The following is a 17,549-nucleotide window of genomic DNA, read 5'->3' as shown; positions in this document are numbered from 1 at the left end:
CCTGGGGGCCGTGTGTTCCGATTCATGGGGAGTGTTGAGACCGCCACACCAATAAACGCCTTTTTCCAAAGTCTCCGCCTGCCAGTGTCAACGTCAGTAAGCATATGGGTGAGTGGAGCGCAGACTCCTGGTCATTGGTGGTGCCTCCCCAGCTTCACTTCTGCCCTCCCCTTTCTCTTTGGTAGATTTGGAATTGACCTATTTACAGAGGTGGCCCCTGATTGGCTGAAGCTACTCGGCATAGCCCGTTTCCCACTGTGACTGGTTCAGAGGTGGGCACATGGCTCAGCCAGACTAATGAGAGAACGAACACCAGAGCAGTGTGGATTTCCCGGGAAGAGCTGCTCTTCTGTTGGGATAATGTGGCTCAGTAATATGAAGTCAAGATCTGCAGGATGTCTATTCTCCATCGCATGGAGAGATCTTGGGTCTATGGGGATAGCACTGGTGGGGAGGACAATACATAGAGCCTGCGAGTGATAGAAACACCATGGGATGCAGAGTGAAAAGTCTAGAGAAACTGAGTCCATGATGACATCATTTGAGCAACTGGATCAAAACTTACCTGATGCCTACCTTCATTTACATAAGCAATAAAGTCCCATGTATGTTTAAACCAACTCATGTTAGGTTTTCAATTTCTAGTGATTACAAAAGAAATGAAAATTCTCACTGACATAGAAGAGATGTAGAGGTTCCAGGACTCCAGCCATCACCTTTCTAAAAAGATCCAAGGTCTCTATTTTCCAAAGGCCTCTTTCACACCAAACTTTAGCCAGAATGGCTCACATCCTTGCCTCTCCGAGACAGATATTGTTGCCTATGCTTTAGTTATTTGTTTACACTTTCATCTTTGCCCACCTTCCATGACACAGACTGAGATATTTGGTTTCCCAGCCTCCCTCACAGTGATATGGCCAGCTTTTGGTCAGTGAGACTTAAGAGAAGTTTGCTATCAGGCTTCCAGGAAAATTTCCCCTCATTCATGTGAGGAAAGGAACCCTGCTCCCTTCCTTTTGTCATTAGATATAATTGTGTGAAGATGTGATGCCTGGAGCTGCAGCAGCCATCTTGTTACTTGAGACAATATGCCAACACATAGGGTGGCAAAGCAGGACACAAAGAACCCAAATACTTGATGGTGTCACTAAGTTGTTGAGCCACACTGAAACTGCCTACCTCCATTTTTCTTTCCATCATTTACTTTATTACTTATAGCCAAACTAACCTTCATTAATGCACTCCTTAGATTTCCAGTGAGAAACTCAATTGGAAAAGGAAGTCATCCTGCTCGGGAGAGCAGTAGCAAGTCCTGAATTTCACTGGCCCCAGACATTTGATCAGATGACAAATACTTAAGGATGTTTTTATGCCAAACTCTGTGTTAAATGCTGGTGATAATGACAAGGTCTCTACCTTCGTACAACTCTCAGTTTAGAGAGGAAGTCAGAGGTTAAACAAGTAATTACATATTTACATACAAGAAGCAGGAAGTCCAGAGCCTCTAGGACTCAATTCATAGCCAAGGCAGGTTTGGGTCATGGGTTAGAGAAGGGTCCTTTAAGATGGTAACAGTTCCCTTTGTACTTGAAATATTAACGATGTAGAGCAAAGAATCCTGCTCCAGGTGCAGTAAACTCTAGAAGCAAAGGCCTGGAGGCAAACTAAAGTATGGAGAAGAGAAGCAGGGGTGAAATTTCTGGAAGGAGAGGTTAGAGAGGCCAACAGAGGCCAAACCACAAAGCTTCAACAAAGGTCTCAATGAGGAGCTTGGATAATATCTGAAGGGCAATGGGCAACCCTAGAAGGGCTTAAAGAGAAGAGGTATGTGATCTGATTTAAGATGAAGATTCTGGGAGCTGGATGGGGCGTAGCCTGGAAGAGGCAAACATGGATATAGGAAGACCTTTTCAGAGAATGAGGCAGGGCACCCTCTCCAGCTCCCGGCCGCACAGACCCTTGCCCGCTTGAAGGCTGTACAAACCACACTGTTCGGTTAGCAGGAGTCTCTCCCAGCCGTGGAGCCCTATCTCCTTAGTTGCATGAATACAGGGAGAATCTTCCTGGGCGCTGAGAGAGGGAGACGGGAAGTCCCACTTTCCAGGTCGAACCATCAATCACAGTGGGACAGGAAGTCCTGACTGCTACGAAGGCGAAACAGGAAGTCCCGCCCCCAAAGTCCTGCACAGAGCGAGCCACTCGCCTGGCTCACACCTGTGTAGCTGCCCGAACGGTTTTGGGGCCCCCACCTGGAGGCATGCCAGTGGCCTAGAAGAGAGAAGAGGGACAGGGAACAACCACAAGAGTTACCCTGGATGTGACATAACTCACCCTTTCCCAGTGCTAGCTCGCACCATTCCAAAATTAGCTGAGGGGAATTTCCCCATTTACAAAGGGGAAAAAAGGTCTAGTCACCCTTGGGAGAAACAAGGCATGCAACAACTCAAATTTTATGGGGAAGAGATGTTCTGTCCTACTTCAGAGAGAAAATGAAAGCTTTCCCAATTTTTATGGAAATGAATGAAGGCATTTTGGGGAAATTGAATTTCATGCATATATATATATATATATATATATATATATATATATACACACACGATGGAAAGTCCTGTCCAACTTCTGTGTATCAAAAAAAAAAAAAGGGGGGGAAATCTATCAACTTTCTGAACCAACAAAAAAAGCTGGAGGAAGAGAACTCTGACCATCTCCTCTGCCTGACTAAAACACAAAAATGTCCACCCCCATTCCAGGACCCTGGGGCACCCATACTCACTGGGTGGGCCCTGATTGGGCTAGGGTTCTCCAGCGGTACTTTGAGGGGCAGAGGCTGTGGGGTGTGCACTGGGGTCAAGCTCTGCACCTTCTTTTCCGGTTGGGGGACTACAGGGGTCCACGTGCCGGGTTGCTTCTTTTTCTTATGCGCCTCTCCTGGGAAAGGGAAGAAGAAGAGAAATAGGAATGCTTGATTGGCTGTACTCACATGCCCATTCAGTCAATGGCAAAGGAAGCTGGGCTGAAGGTGGATTAGATGGACTGGAGGTAACTGCTGCTGATTGGTTCAGAGGCTGAACCAGTGGGACTCTTTCCAGGAGTGGGTTCCCCACTTACTTCGAGAGCGGCACAGACAGCAGATGCACAGGAGGAGAAGAGCTGCCAGGAGTGCCAGGCCTAGTAGGGACCCCAGAACGATGCCAGCGATGGCCCCGGGGCCCAGGGTGGGACCTGGAAGAAACCAAGAGAAAGGGAATAAGGGGAACGGAACCAAAGCCGGACCTGTTTCCTGAGCCTTCTGCCTCAACCCTCCATTCGTCAGAACCCAGGAATCTGAGACCCCTTACACCTCAGTTCATTAAATGTTTCCTGAATGACTGTGGTGTGTCTGGCATTGTCAGGCGGTGAAGATCCATTGGTGAGCAAACCAAGATACCCATTATCCTGTGGGTTGATATTAATATTAGGAGGGAAATCAGAAACGAATGGGGAAATATATAACATAATAACAGATTGTGTTCAGAAGAAAAAATAAATGAGCTATGAGAGAAATTTGCTTTTGATGTCTCTGCTTTCAGGAGCAAAATCAGACACATCACTTTGCTGGCAAAGGTCCCTACAGTCAAAGTTCTGGTTTTTCTAGTTGTCATGTACAGATGTGAGAATTGGACCAGAAAGAAGGCTGAGTGCCAAAGGATTGATGCTTCTAAATTGTGCTAGAGAAGATTCTTGAGGGTCCCTTGCACTTCAAGGAGATCAAACCAGTCAATCCTAAAGGAAATCAACACTGAATATGCATTGGAAGGACTGCTGCTGAAGCTGAAGTGCTAATACTTTGGCCACCTGCTGTGAAGAACCTACTCTTCGGGAAAGACCCTGATGCTGGGAAAGACTGAAGGCAAAAGGAGAAGGGGGTGGCAGAGGATGAGATGGATGGATGGCATCAACCAGTGCAATGGACATGAACTTGAGCAAACTCCTGGGGATAGTGAAGAACGGGAGTCTGGCATGCTGGCAGCATGGATGGGAGTCCATGCTGTTGCCTTAGACACGACTTAGCCACTGAACAACAACAAATGACAGAAATAATGGAAGAGGAGGTGACATTTAGAAAAGTTGGTGAGGGAAGTCCTCAAGGAAGTAACATTTGAGCAGAGACCTGGGGAATAGGGAGCCAGGCATGCTAAACAGGGAGACAAGGGTGTTCCAAGCAGAGGGAACAGAATATGCAAAGACTCAGAGGCAGGAAAGAGTTATCTGTGTTCAATGAAGGCCAGTGTGGGTGGAGGATATGGAATGAAGGTGGAAGAGGTAAGGGTTGAGGTTAGAGGGATTAAGAGGGGCCAGAGCCTGGGCATGAAAGGCTTTTTAAGCAAGGTAGCAGCAACATGGTCTGATTTGCATAACTTTGGCGTCTACTTGGAGGATGGATTGTAAGCTGGCAAGAGGGGTCATAAAGACACCAGGAAAATGGCTACTGCAGTCCAGGCAAGAGAGGACTGTGGTGTCTGACCAGAGTGTAGAAGTGAAGATGGAAAGAAGCAGATGATTAAGAAAGCATCTTGGAATGGAATTTGTACCCTGCTCTTGTGTGAAAATTGTATAAATTTTAATTATGTTGGATTGGCTCATAGTGCTTTTCAGATCTACTATATCCTTCTACTTTTCTGTCTATACATTCTATTAATTTTTGAGTGTGATATTGAAAGTACAGCTAAATATCTTAATTTATCTACTTAAAAAATAATTACAATATATAGTTGAACTACGTGTAACTTTCTTCTGTATTTTCCAAGTCTCCTGTAAATGTATTATCATACTTTCATAGTTTAAAAAATAAAAAATTTAAAACTCAAAAAAAAAAAAGCATTTTGGAAGGAAGTGATGGGACTCTGGAGATATTTGGGATGTTACAGGTGATGTCAGCATGTGGGTGGTACCATTTTCCAGGATAGAAAGACTGGGGAGTTGACAGGAGAGGGGTGGGCAGGGTAGAGTTTGGAGAAATATCAAGAGGTTTATTTTGGACATGTAAAGTCTGAAATGTCAGTTGGACATTAAAAGTGAAGATGTCAAGTAGGGAAGTGGCTTTTCAAGTCTGGAGTTCAGAGGTCTGGGCTGGAGATCAGACATTTGAGCATCATCTGAGTATTGATGATATTTAAGGCAGTGAGAGTGGAAAGGCCACACTGGGGAGAAATATAGGTGGAGAAGAGAGCTAAGGAAGGACGCATCCAGTACTTAGAAGTGGGAATATTCGAAACTACTGAAACCCCCGCGCTTCACAACTAGAGAGTGTGCGCTGCCACGAAAGATCCTGCGCAATGCAATGAAGGTCCCATGTGTTGCAACTAAGACCAATGCAGCTAACTAAATCAATAAAAATTTTGAAAAGGAAGTTGGAGAGTGTTACTAATTGTCTCCTCCCCCAAAAGATACAGTACCAGTGAAGGTGACTTTACTTGGAAATACAGTCTTTGCAGATGTAATCAAGTCAAGATGATATGCAAAGACTTCATTTCCAAATAAGGTCACACAGGGACCTATGTATCTACACTTCCCCTAGCATCACTACTCGGGCCCTTTGGGGTCATTAATAAGTGAAATAAGGGTTTCTTGAACATAAGCCCTGACATACCATGACAGTTGATCTGACAACTGGAACAGTTTCAAAGTAACTAACAGGCAAGATATGCTGGACAAAGGGATGACTCACTTCCCAGGTGAGATGGAGTGGACGACGTGAGATCTCATCACGCTACTCAGGCATGCAATTTAAAACTTCAGCTCAGTTCAGTCCTTCAGTCATGTCCAACTCTTTGAGACCCCATGAATCGCAGCACGCCAGGCCTCCCTGTCCATCACCAACTCCCAGAGTTCACTCAAACTCATGTCCATCCAGTCGGTGATGCCATCCAGCTATCTCAACCTCTGTTGTCCCCTTCTCCTCCTGCCCCCAATCCCTCCCAGCATCAGAGTCTTTTCCAGTGAGTCAACTCTTCCCATGAGGTGGCCAATGTACTGGAGTTTCAGCTTTAGCATCAGTTCTTCCAAAGAAATCCCAGGGCTGATCTCCTTTAGAATGGACTGGTTGGATCTCCTTGCAGTCCAAGGGACTCTCAAGAGTCTTCTCCAACACCACAGTTCAAAAGCATCAATTCTTCGGCACTCAGCCTTCTTCACGGTCCAACTCTCACATCCATACATGACCACTGGAAAAACCATAGCCTTGACTAGACAGACCTTTGTTGGCGAAGTAATGTTTCTGCTTTTGAATATGCTATCTAGGTTGGTCATAACTTTCCTTCCAAGAGTAAGTATCTTTTAATTTCATGGCTGCAGTCACCATCTGCAGTGATTCTGGAGCCCCAAAAGATAAAGTCTGATACTGTTTCCACCGTTTCCCCATCTATTTCCCGTGAAGTGATGGGACCAAATGCCATGATCTTTGTTTTCTGAATGTTGAGCTTTAAGCCAAATTTTTCACTCTACATTTTCACTTTCATCAAGAGGCTTTTTAGTTCCTCTTCACTTTCTGCCATAAGGGTGGTGTCATCTGCATATCTGAGGTTATTGAATATTTCTCCCAACAATCTTGATTCCAGCTTGTGCTTCTTCCAGCCCAGCGTTTCTCATGATGTACTCTGCATAGAAGTTAAATAAGCAGGGTGACAATATACAGCCTTGACTCCTTTTTCTATTTGGAACCAGTCTGTTGTTCCATGTCCAGTTCTAACTGTTGCTTCCTGACCTGCATATAGGTTTCTCAAGAGGCAGGTCAGGTGGTCTGGTATTCCCATCTCTTTCAGAATCCAAGACACACCTAGGGTAACAGGCAAATTTGGCCTGTTACGGAATGAAGCAGGGCAAAGGCTAATAGAGTTTTGCCAAGAGAACACACTGGTCACAGCAAACACCCTCTTCCAACAACACAAGAGAAGACTCTACACATGGACATCACCAGATGGTCAATACCGAAATCAGATTGATTCTATTCGTTGCAGCCAAAGATGGAGAAGCTCTATACAGTCAGTAAAAATAAGACTGGGAGCTGACTGTGGCTCAGATCATGAACTCCTTATTGCCAAATTCAGACTTAAATTGAAGAAAGTAGGGAAAACCACTAGACCATTCAGGTATGACCTAAATCAAATCCCTTATGATTATACAGTGGAAGCGAGAAATAGATTTAAGGGCCTAGATCTGATAGATAGAGTGCCTGATGAACTATGGAATGAGGTTTGTGATACTGTACAAGAGACAGGGATCAAGACCATCCCCGTGGAAAGAAATGCAAAAAAGCAAAATGGCTGTCTGAGGAGGCCTTACAAATAGCTGTGAAAAGGAGAGAAGCGAAAAGCAAAGGAGAAAAGGAAAGATATAAGCATCTGAATTCAAAGTTCCAAAGAATAGCAAGAAGAGATAAGAAAGCCTTCCTCAGGGATCAATGCAAAGAAATAGAGGAAAACAACAGAATGGGAAAGACTAGAGATCTCTTCAAGAAAATTAGAGATACCAAGGGAACATTTCATGGAAAGATGGGCTCGATAAAGGACAGAAATGGTATGGACCTAACAGAAGCAGAAGATATTAAGAAGAGGTGGCAAGAATACACAGGAGAACTGTACAAAAAGATCTTCACGACCCAGATAATCATGATGGTGTGATCACTCACCTAGAGTCAGATATCCTGGAATGTGAAGTCAAGTGGGCCTTAGAAAGCATCACTACGAACAAAGCTAGTGGAGGTGATGGAATTCCAGTTGAACTATTTCAAATCCTGGAAGATGATGCTGTGAAAGGGCTGCACTCAATATGCCAGCAAATTTGGAAAACTCAGCAGTGGCCACAGGACTGGAAAAGGTCAGTTTTCATTCCAATCCCAAAGAAAGGCAATGCCAAAGAATGCTCAAGCTACCGCACAATTGCACTCATCTCACACGCTAGTAAAAGTAATGCTCAATATTTTCCAAGCCAGGCTCCAGCAATATGTGAACCGTGAACTTCCAGATGTTCAAGCTGGTTTTAGAAAAGGTAGAGGAACCAGAGATCAAATTGCCAACATCCGCTGGATCATGGAAAAAGCAAGAGAGTTCCAGAAAAACATCTACTTTTGCTTTATTGACAAGGCCAAAGCCTTTGACTGTGTGGATCACAATAAACTGTGGAAAATTCTGAAAGAGATGGGAATACCAGACCACCTGAACTGCCTCTTGAGAAACCTATTATAAATCGTTTATATCTGAGATTTTCCATTTAATATTTTCAGACTGCGGCTGACCCCTCGTAACTGAAACCTCGGAAATCAAAACCGAGGATAAAGGGGCTACTGTATCTTTTGCAGGGGGGGAGCACAATTCAACCAATCAAGTCAAGATAAGATCATTAGGGTGGTTCCTCATCGGATATGACTTGTGTCCTTATAGGAAGACAGAGACACATACAGGGAGGAGGAGGAGACTGTGAGAGGCTGAAGGCAGAGGCTGGAGTAATGCCAAGGATTGACAGTCACTATCAGATGATAGAGAGCTTCCCTGGTGGTTCAGCTGGTAAAGAATCTGCCTGCAATACGGGAGACCTGGGTTTGATCCCTGGATTGGGAAGATCCCCTGGAGAAGGGAACAGCTACCCACTCCAGTATTCTGGCCTGGAGAATTCCATGGAGTATATAGTCCATGGGGTTGCAAAGAGTCGGACACAACTGAGTGACTTTCACTTTCGCTTTATCAGAAGCTAGAAGGAGGCAAGTGAGGATTCTTCGCAGAATCTCAGAGGCAGGGACTTCCCTGGGGTCCTGCGGTTAAGAATTTGCCTACAATGCATGGGATGAGATCAGGGGAACTAAGACAATGTGCTTTGGGGCAACTAAGCCTGTGGGCTGCAATGAAGCCCCAGTGCAGTCAAAATTTTTAAATTAATTAAAAAAAAGAATCTGCCTTATTCAGATGGGATGTGCAGTTCGATCCCTGGTCAGGGGAGCTAAGATCCTACAGGCCACAGGCAGCTAAGCTCCGTGGGTCACAACTAAAGAAAAGCGCACATGCTCTGGAGCCCAGGTTCCACAAGAGAAGCCCGTGCACCACAAGGAACACACAGTACACGGAAAACAGAAACAAAAAACAACTCAACAGTCTCAGAGGCAGCGTGACCCTGCACAGACTCCTGGCTTCCAGAGTTGGCAGAGAATACATTTCTGTTGTTTCTAGCCACACAGTTCAAGGTATCTAATTACGGCAACCCCAGGAAACTAATGCAGAGAAAGAAGGAAGATCCAACTAAAGAGTCTTGAGAGGGGGAAGTCCAGGAGAAAGGCTCCAACTCACCGACCCGGTAGATCTGGCTTTGGGAGGGCGTCCCTGGCTGGTCCCCCAGGGTGGGCAGGATACGAAAGACCCAGGTCCTGGGATTCTGAAGAGGGAGGGGCACCACAGCTGAACGCTCCCGAGGCCCCAGGATGAGCAGGGAGACCCAGTCCGAGGCGATGGCTCTGCCCGGGTCAGGGGCCTCCACCCGTGCCTGGATCTGGAAACGGCTGACCAGGGCTCCGCGCTCCACATCCCAAGTCAGCACTGCTGCATCCCGGGTTCTCTGCAGCCTCCACGAGGAGATGGATGGTCCTGGAGGGGTGAGGCGGGAGGTCAAGGTGGAAGCTGGATTCACTGGTCCAAGAGGGAGAGGAACAGGGGTCACAGACCTAGACTTCTAAGTCCTAGGAGCAGAGGGTCTGGAGACCCCAACTCCTGGATCTAAGACAGGAAGAGAATGGGGGCCTGGACTCTTGGGTCTGAGGGAGCAAGGGTCTGAGGGTTCCCTGGAAAAAGTGACTGAGGTCCAGGATTCCCTGAGGGATCAGGGATCTGGGGGTGGGAGTCCTAGGGTCTGGGGTTGGAGGAGGCCCAGGACAAAGATTTCTGTGTCTGAGGGATGAGGGGCTGGGGGTCTGGAGCCCTAGGTCTGAGGGAGGAACTGGCTGGAATCCCAGTCTCCTGGGTTTCGGAGAAGAGAGATTCTGGGAAAAGGTGGGACTCACCAATGAGGGTGATCTTGTCGACCCCAGCACCCAGCGCCCCACTGCACAACACGGAGTAATTTCCCAGGTCCCAGTCCAGGCTGAAGTTGCCAATGAGAAGTCTCCGCCCATCCTCAGTGAGCTGCAGGCGTCCCCCACCTCCTGGGGCTACGGGCCGCCCTTCCCTGGCCCAGGATGCTCTGGAAGGTGGGGGACAGCCAGACGTCTGCAGCGCTACCTCTGCCTCTCCAGACCGTGTCTCCTCTACGATTGGGTGAAGCAGGACCTCTCGGGGGGCCTCTGTAGCCGGAAGAAACCCGAGCAAGAAAGTCAAAGAAGGAGTCCTGTGCCCTTTGGTGAATCTAATAGGGCACCTTAGCCACAAGAGGAAGATCTGCCCTTTCACTCTCTCCCTCATTCATTCGTCTGATTTCCTTAACGAGGACTTATGAAATACATGCAGTAGAGCAGGTCATATTATTCTCAACCATTTGTTGCTCTGAACACTTGGGAAAGTGTCAGTTCTCTTGGTGGGTCCAGGAAAGAAATTTTGGACCGGCCTCTGCTTGAGGTATAGAGAAAACCTCCGAACATCTGTAGGGTTGAAAACAGAGGAAATCCTCCTCCCTCGAGTCCTGAAGGAGCAAAGCAGTACCAGCTCCTCCTCGAGGGAAACAGTAAGGAAATCCCACAGGCTCTCACCCGGGATGACAGTGCACGTGCGCGTGGTCACCAGGTGGCGAGCAAGGCAGGTGACGGGGACGCCGCTGAGCCGGGGGTGGGCGGGGACCACTGCCTGGAGCACAGGGGACGCCAGTCCCTCCTGGACGCCTTCGGGGAGACCCTGGAACTTCAGGGAGGCGGCAGGGGCCCCGCCGGGCCACGAGCAGCGGAAGCGGAGGCTGCGATCCCCAGGACCCCCTTCGACTGAGCACTGAGGGGACCCGGGGGGCAAATCTGTAGAGGAAAGGGAGAGATCAAGGGGTCAGTCGGCTCTGTGTCCGTTCCCCCCCCAGCCCCTTTACTCTTCTTCTTCACCTGACCCCGCCCCGTAGGCACTGACCCCGCCCATTCTCGTGTAAACCCCTCTCGCTTTCCGGCAACCCCAGGGCTAAGTGGACAGCCCCACTGCCTGTCGCCGATTTCCTAAGGAAGCTTCATCTTGCCACTCTGATTCTTTTCCTTCCGCTCGTAGCCCCGCCCCCTTTTCTAGCTCCACCCCTTCCACCAGGGTCTCGGCCCCCTCTTTGATTACTCTGAGTAGCCTCTTCTTATTGACCCCTTCCCTTTTGTTGACACCCCTGCCCTTCCTACTGGGCCTGCCCCCTTTCTAAGATGACCCTGTCCCTTTCTAGAATGAATCCGCCCCTTCCTCTGTGACTCCGTCCCCTTTCCCAGGTAACTTCTTTTCCTGATCCCAGTTACTGGCCCAAGCAACTTAGGCCCTTTCCTATCTCCTGCTGCTGCTGCTGCTGCTAAGTCGCTTCAGTCGTGTCCGACTCTGTGCGACCCCATAGATGGCAGCCCACCAGGCTCCCCTGTCCCTGGGATTCTCCAAGCAAGAACACTGGAGTGGGTTGCCATTTCCTTCTCCAATGCATGAAAGTGAAAAGTTAAAGTGAAGTCGCTCAGTCGTGTCTGACTCTTAGCGACCCCATGGACTGCAGCCTACCAGGCTCCTCTGTCCATGGGATTTTCCAGGCAAGAGTACTACTTTTTGTCATTTACTTTGTTGTTCAGCCGTTCAGTCATGTCCGACTCTTTGCGGGCACATGGACCGCGGCTCACCAGGCTTTCCTGTCCTTCACTATCTCCCGGAGTTTGTTCAAACTCCTGTCCATTGAGTCAGTGATGCCATCCAACCATCTCATCCTCTGTTGCTCCCTTCTCCTCCTACCTTCAACCTTTCCCAGCATCAGGGTCTTTTGCGATTTACGTCCGCTGCTTAATTTGTTGAGACCGTCCCTTGCCCAGGAGTCCCCGCCCTCCCGGTGCTGACCCAGGCCCTTCTGGCCATCCTTGCTCCTCGCCTTCTCCTGGGCATCCCTGTTCCTCTACAGAGATCTCCGCCCCTCCCTGTCGGCCCCGCCCCTCCATGCTGGCCCCGTCCCCTCCAGGAGTCCCAGCCGCTCGCTGGTACCGCCCCTTCTCTCGGGCATCCCCGCCCCTCCTTGGTGACCCCGCCCCTGCATCCTGCCCAGCCACACTCACCAGCCACTGTGAGGTTGAGCAGCGAGCGGCGTCGGCTGCCGGTTCGCGGGTTCCTGGCGATACAGGCGTAGGCTCCGGTGTGGCCGGGCCGGACCGCGGGCAGCAGGAGGCGTGGGCCGGTGGGCACGGCGGCCTCGGCGGGGTCGGCCAGACTCCAGGTGATGTCGGCCAGTGGCCGAGAGGCGGCGGTGCAGCTCAGGGTCACGTTGCTGCCCGCGGTGACATACAGGGCGGGGTTGGCATCGCGGTTCGAGGAGACAGTGATGACCGGCAGATCCGGGCCATCTAGGCAGAGGAAGGGGGTTGAAACCGCGAAGGTCAGGGTCATCTGGGGCCGCCCCAGGATTTACGAAGACTAGACATCCTCCCTAGGGACTCCAGGAGCCTGAGCCCTCAGATCTGTGTCCCCGACCGGAGGCTTCCCCCCACTCACAAAAAACGCTGACGTCGGCCGCGGCCTCTGTGTGGCCGAAGGGGCTGTGGACGCGGCAGGTGTACCGGGCGTGGTCGCTGCGCACCGGACGCGCGATGAGAAGCTGGTCGCCCTCTGCGCGGATCCGCGGTGGCTCCGCTTCCGCAGACCCCACTGTATCCAGGGCGCGTCCGTCCCGCGTCCAGCTTAGCTCCCCGCGACCCGGCCCCCACCCCATGCAGCGCAGCCGGAGCTCTGCTGCTCCTTCCTGGGTCTCCGGAGCCTTGGGCTGCATGGACAGCTCGGGCAGGGGCTCTGGGGGAGGGGGCATGGGCTCAGGACTAGGCTCTCAGGCCCTGCTGCCCTTAGGTCTGAGACCCAGTCCCTGCCACCTCTTACACCCAGGACCTGGCCCAGCTGAGTCCCCGTCTTAGCCCTCCTCTTAGCCCCAGGAATCCTCTTCTCACAGACTGAGTCCCCAACTCTCTCCTCTCTGGGACTCAGGAGTCAGTGCCCCCAGGAGTTTTGGTCCCCAGGTCCAACTTCCCTCAAGCATCGGCCTTGACCCCCAGCTCCTCTTCTGCCTCTTCCCAACCCAGGAGTCCTCTCCCTTGTCTAGGAACCCCTTGCTCTGGGGAGGACACAGCCGCAGAACAGCGGTAACCTGCCCACCAGCAGGCCCCTGCAGTCAGCAATCTGGAGCTTGGAGCCCACTTACCATACACACCCACCGTGAACTCCTGGATCTGCCGCGAGACCCCAGCCTGGATGACCTCCACTGTGTAGACCCCAGCATCCTTCAGCTGAGCAGAGGTGAGCTCCAGGCCCCCTCGGGCCTGGTCAAATCGTAGGCGGTCTCGATAGGTGGGGTCCAGGCTAGTCAGAGGGGCCCCTGGCCCTAGGCCCCCCGCTGCTAATACCTTGGAACCTCGGCGCCAAACCACCAGAGGGGGTGGGGAGCCAGGGCTGGGGACTGGAACCAGCCGGAGCTGGATGGTGGTCCCCACCAGGACTGCAAGAGGCTCCCCCGCCTGCAGGGGGAAGCTTGTCCCTGCATGAGTCTCTGAGGACACTTTAGAACCCAGGCTCTGTGCAGAGAACTCAAGATCCCTGTCCTCAGGGGAGTATTTTGAAGCTGGGGCCTCCACAGAGACTTTAGTATCAGGGAAGTGAGCAGAAATGCTGGAAGCTGGGGTCCTAAGAGACAAGGAAAGTTCCCGGCTTGGGGCAGCAACTTGCGAACCCAAGGTGTCAGGAGATACATCGGAACTGGGGATTCCAGAGAAGGGTTCCAGATTCAGATTTTCACTCTGAGCAGAAATATTGGACCCAAAGGAATCGTTCAAATTCAGCCCCTTGGGAGACCATTCGGAAAGTGGGGTATCCGTGGAGACTTTTGAGCCTGCCGTCTGATCTGGGAATTTCCAGCTGGGGAGATTGTTGGAGGGAATTTTCGCACCCGGGCCCTGGGAAGAGCTTTCTAGGTCCGAGGAGAGACTGGTTCTCTGAATTTCAGAAGAGGCTTGGAAGGCGAGGACCTCTACTCCAGAGGCTGCAGAGGAGAGAAGGGGAGGGTGGTGCTGGGCTGCAGAAAAGGGGGCTGGTGGGGAACCAGCTGAGCCGGGGGCTTACCCAGGAGCAGGAGGAGCCGCAGAGCCTGTGAGGTGTCCATGGTGCTGGCCGCACCCGCGAGGATACTGGAGCAAGACCCAGGGCCTGCACTGATCCCTCTGGGGTTGGACAAGTCTGACAGGACTGGTAGCTTCCTGGGCGGGGAAGAAAGACAGATGTAGTGGGAGGTGCCAGGATCCCCCACCCGGATCTGGTGGCTGAGCCACCGACCCCACCCAATTTGTCCTCATCAGCTGGTCCCAGCTTGGGGTGGGGTGCCTAACCTGACCCCTGCACTCCCCACTTGCCCAGCGTTGGGAGCGGGGTGGGGGGGGGGTGGAGGGGAGATGGTGAGAGTGGAGTCCCAGCTGGAAACTTAGTAGCAAGCTTGTGGAGAGGAGCAGTGGAGGTGAAGCCAGGAAGACTGCCTGGAGGAGGGTGAGGCGTGCTTTCAGAAAGCCCCGCCTCTTAATGGCTGTGGTCTCGTTCCTCTGCAGCCTCCTGGCCTCCGGTCCACTCCGTCCTGCCAGGCCTCAAATACTCCTGTCTGATCCTGCTCCTCCTCTGCTCTCTATGGTCCCTTTTTGCCCTCAGGGCTGTTTTGAGTGGCTGTCTTCCACCCAATCAAATCTCCTGAGACCCAGAGCTGTGTCTCCTTGACCCCTAGAACGGCATACACCCTCTGTCCCACTAAACTTAGGATCTTTCCTCTAACCCCACCCTCAGGCATTCTCCATCTCCAATCAGCTCCACCTTCTAGAGGGATGCTGGAAGCCTTTCTCCTGCCTCTCTTCCCCTCACTGCTGTCAATCTCCAGATCCCATACCACCTCCTTGGCCCCCTGAATCTCTCTGCTCCATCTCTTCCTCTCTTTCTACTGGTATGACCCCAGCACAGGCCCTGACTCCTCTCTCTATCCCCTTGCCTAGCCTCCTCCCTCCAGGCCATGGATCCCCAGATGGTCCAAGAGTCTTTCTAACCCCAGAGCTGCTCCCCCACCCGGCCAACCCTCACAGCCCTCTATGGCTCCCCAGCACCTGCCCTGGGAAGACAACCAAGTTCCTCATCCGAACATCCAGGTCCTGCATCAGGTAGAGCCACTCCTTTTCCCCTCCAGCACTTACTCTTTGAACACCCCACCATTCTTCAGCCCATCTCTCCCCTCCCAGCCTTGGCCGGGACAGTTTCCTCTGCCTGGAATGTTCTGGCTCACTCCCCTACCCGCTCCCACCTAGCTAAACCACAACTTGTCCTTCAAGTCTCACCTTATTAGGAACCAAAATAATAATTACCCACTTATCATGGACCAGGAACTGTGCAAAATGCTTCTCTGGCATTACCGGCCAGAGCCCCTTCTAAACGCTCTATGAGCTGAGTGTTTACGAACCAGGATACTGTGGCTCAGAGATGTCAAGGGACCTGCTGGAGATTGCCCAGGCAGAGGGAAGAGCTTAGTCTGTGACAGTCAGGCTGCTCACTCCTCCTGAGAGCTTCCCCCCAACCCCATGCTGATGATAATAATGGTCATAATACAGAGTGAGCATTTTCTGCACATCAGGTATGGTTCTGAAGGTGCTATTGTAATTAACCCTTCAAAATCCCATGGGGTAGGTTTTGTAGCTTTAAAATGGCAACAAATGCCACACTTCTTCTATTAAGAAATAGGGTCTATGCCCCGTTTCCTTGGATCTGGGTGGGCTCTGGGACTGTTGGACCAAGAAGGGGTGCAGCACAAGTGGCCCTGTGCGTTTCTGTATCTAGGCCTTGAGAGACTGGCACTGTCCACTCTCTGTACTGTGGGGCACTCCCTCTTGGGAGCCAGCTGCCGTGCTGAGAGGAAGCTCAATCACCCCCATAGAGAGGTATGGTGGCCCCTGGCCAACAGCCAGCTCAAGTCAACAGCCCCAGCCAGCTTGCCAGGCATGTGACTGGGGCATCTAGGAGTTCCCATTAGAGCCACCCAAACAAATGCTGCGTGAAGAGGCAAGCTGTCCCTGCTAAACCCTGCCCAAACTTCAGATTTATGAGCAAAGTAATTGTAGGTTTACACCACCAAGTTTTAGAGAGGTTTGCTATGCTGTGATGGGTTTCCCTGGTGTCTCAGTGGCAAAGAATCCGCCTGCAATGCAGGAAACTTGGGTTCAATCCCTGGGTCGAGATCCCCTGGAGGAGGGCATGGCAACCCACGCTAGTATTCTTGCCTGGGAAATCCCATGGACAGAGGAGCCTGGCGGGCTACAGTCCATGGGGTTGCAAAGAGTCAGACAATACTGAAGCGACTTAGCACGCACCTTATACCATAACAAACAAGCAGAAAACAGGTATCATTACTGACTCCACTTGATGGAGGAAGAAGCCCAGGCTCAGAGAATAGGAGTCTGCCAAAGGTCCTCCCAGAGCCAGGGACTGGCCAGGCTGGGAGCTGAACCTGGGTTAACCAGGCCCTTAACCACTGTACCAAGCTCTTCCTGTTTCGATCCTCCACATGAAGAAACTGAACATCAGAGACAGGAAGTAACTCACTCAAGATCTCACAACTGGTAAGTATGAGAGTGAGGCTCTAAAATCACTGTCTCTGACTCCAGGGCCCAGCTCTTCATACCCACCCTAGGTTTGGATTGTCTGTTGCTTGTCTGTCTGCCCAACCAGGACCAGAGCTTCCGGCATCATTCCCTCTTGTGTCCCAAGTCTCAGCAAAGGCCGGGCACCCATGTCTGTCCCTCCTTCAACACCGAAGGTCCTCATAGGCAGGGACCTGACATGACTCACTTGGGTCCCCAGTGTCGCCCAGCACAGGACCTGGTACATGGGAGACTTGAGTAAATGTTCGTTGAATGAATCAAAGAATGGATTCCCGGGGAATGAGTTAATGGAGACAGACGTCGGAAGAGTCATGGCTTTATTGCTGGGTTTCAGGGAAGGGGCTCAGATGCGCCCAATCTCCTTCAGTTTGGCCACCAGGTCCTCTGTGGTCTCCACCTTGACACCGGCTGTGCGCTGGGGCGGGTCTTCCACGCTAATCACGGAGAGCTTGGAGGTCAGGTCCACGCCCAGGTCCCCTGCCTTAATCACCTCGATCTTCTTCTTCTTGGCTTTCTGCGCTCGGGAGGCCACAATTTCACAGGGCTGCCCCAGCCCCTGCCCACCCTCTTGCAGCCCCTTTCCATGCGAGCCACACCTGCAGAACCACTCCCATTGGCTGAACCCTTTTGGATCTGCCCACTGGCCAGGGTACATGTGACCTCTTACAGGGCCACACTTGGTGTGGACAATTCCTGCTGGCTGGGGTGCCCTGGGGAGCCCTCCTATTGTGGA

At 51.3% G+C, this 17,549-nt stretch overlaps 2 protein-coding genes across 3 annotated transcripts in view; both read right to left on the bottom strand.

The window, feature by feature from the left end:
- Positions 1 to 52: 52 nt before the first annotated feature.
- On the bottom strand, positions 53 to 17,142 carry VSIG10L (V-set and immunoglobulin domain containing 10 like). 2 transcript variants are annotated; one of them, XM_005910681.3, is made up of 11 exons: positions 17,004 to 17,142; positions 14,256 to 14,389; positions 13,342 to 14,175; positions 12,645 to 12,938; positions 12,212 to 12,496; positions 10,703 to 10,957; positions 10,022 to 10,300; positions 9,315 to 9,608; positions 3,109 to 3,222; positions 2,774 to 2,928; positions 53 to 2,268 (listed from the first exon to the last, which is right to left on the bottom strand). In XM_005910681.3, exons 2-11 carry the CDS (start codon positions 14,293 to 14,295, stop codon positions 2,209 to 2,211), a joined length of 2,610 nt encoding a protein of 869 aa, XP_005910743.3. In that variant the 5' UTR covers positions 14,296 to 14,389; positions 17,004 to 17,142; the 3' UTR covers positions 53 to 2,208. The 2 variants fall into 2 exon arrangements, with proteins under 2 accessions (XP_005910743.3, XP_070243182.1); XM_070387081.1 differs by lacking the exon at positions 12,645 to 12,938.
- ETFB (electron transfer flavoprotein subunit beta) overlaps positions 17,117 to 17,549 on the bottom strand; it is a 12,659-nt gene continuing 12,226 nt past the window's right edge. The window contains exon 6 of the mRNA XM_005910675.3: positions 17,117 to 17,330. Coding sequence (XP_005910737.1) covers positions 17,160 to 17,330 — 171 coding nt within the window. The 3' untranslated portion in view covers positions 17,117 to 17,159. The remainder of the gene's footprint in view (positions 17,331 to 17,549) is intronic.

This window comes from Bos mutus, chromosome 18 (genome assembly GCF_027580195.1).
Source record: "Bos mutus isolate GX-2022 chromosome 18, NWIPB_WYAK_1.1, whole genome shotgun sequence".
Classification (NCBI taxonomy): Eukaryota; Metazoa; Chordata; class Mammalia; order Artiodactyla; family Bovidae; genus Bos; species Bos mutus.
The sequence above is the reverse complement of the archived record's forward strand: the minus strand, read 5'-3'. Positions and strand labels throughout refer to the sequence as shown.

What these genes read in the sequence shown, in the direction of transcription:
- VSIG10L (XM_005910681.3), bottom strand. Translation starts at nt 14,295, where the DNA reads ATGGACACCTCACAGGCTCTGCGGCTCCTCCTGCTCCTGG. An exon ending in GCGGCTCCTCCTGCTCCTGG is followed by an intron (nt 14,176 to 14,255) that starts GTAAGCCCCCGG and finishes TCTCCTCTGCAG; the next exon opens with CCTCTGGAGTAGAGGTCCTC. An exon ending in AAGCCAGATCTACCGGGTCG is followed by an intron (nt 3,223 to 9,314) that starts GTGAGTTGGAGC and finishes GGTTTCTTCCAG; the next exon opens with GTCCCACCCTGGGCCCCGGG.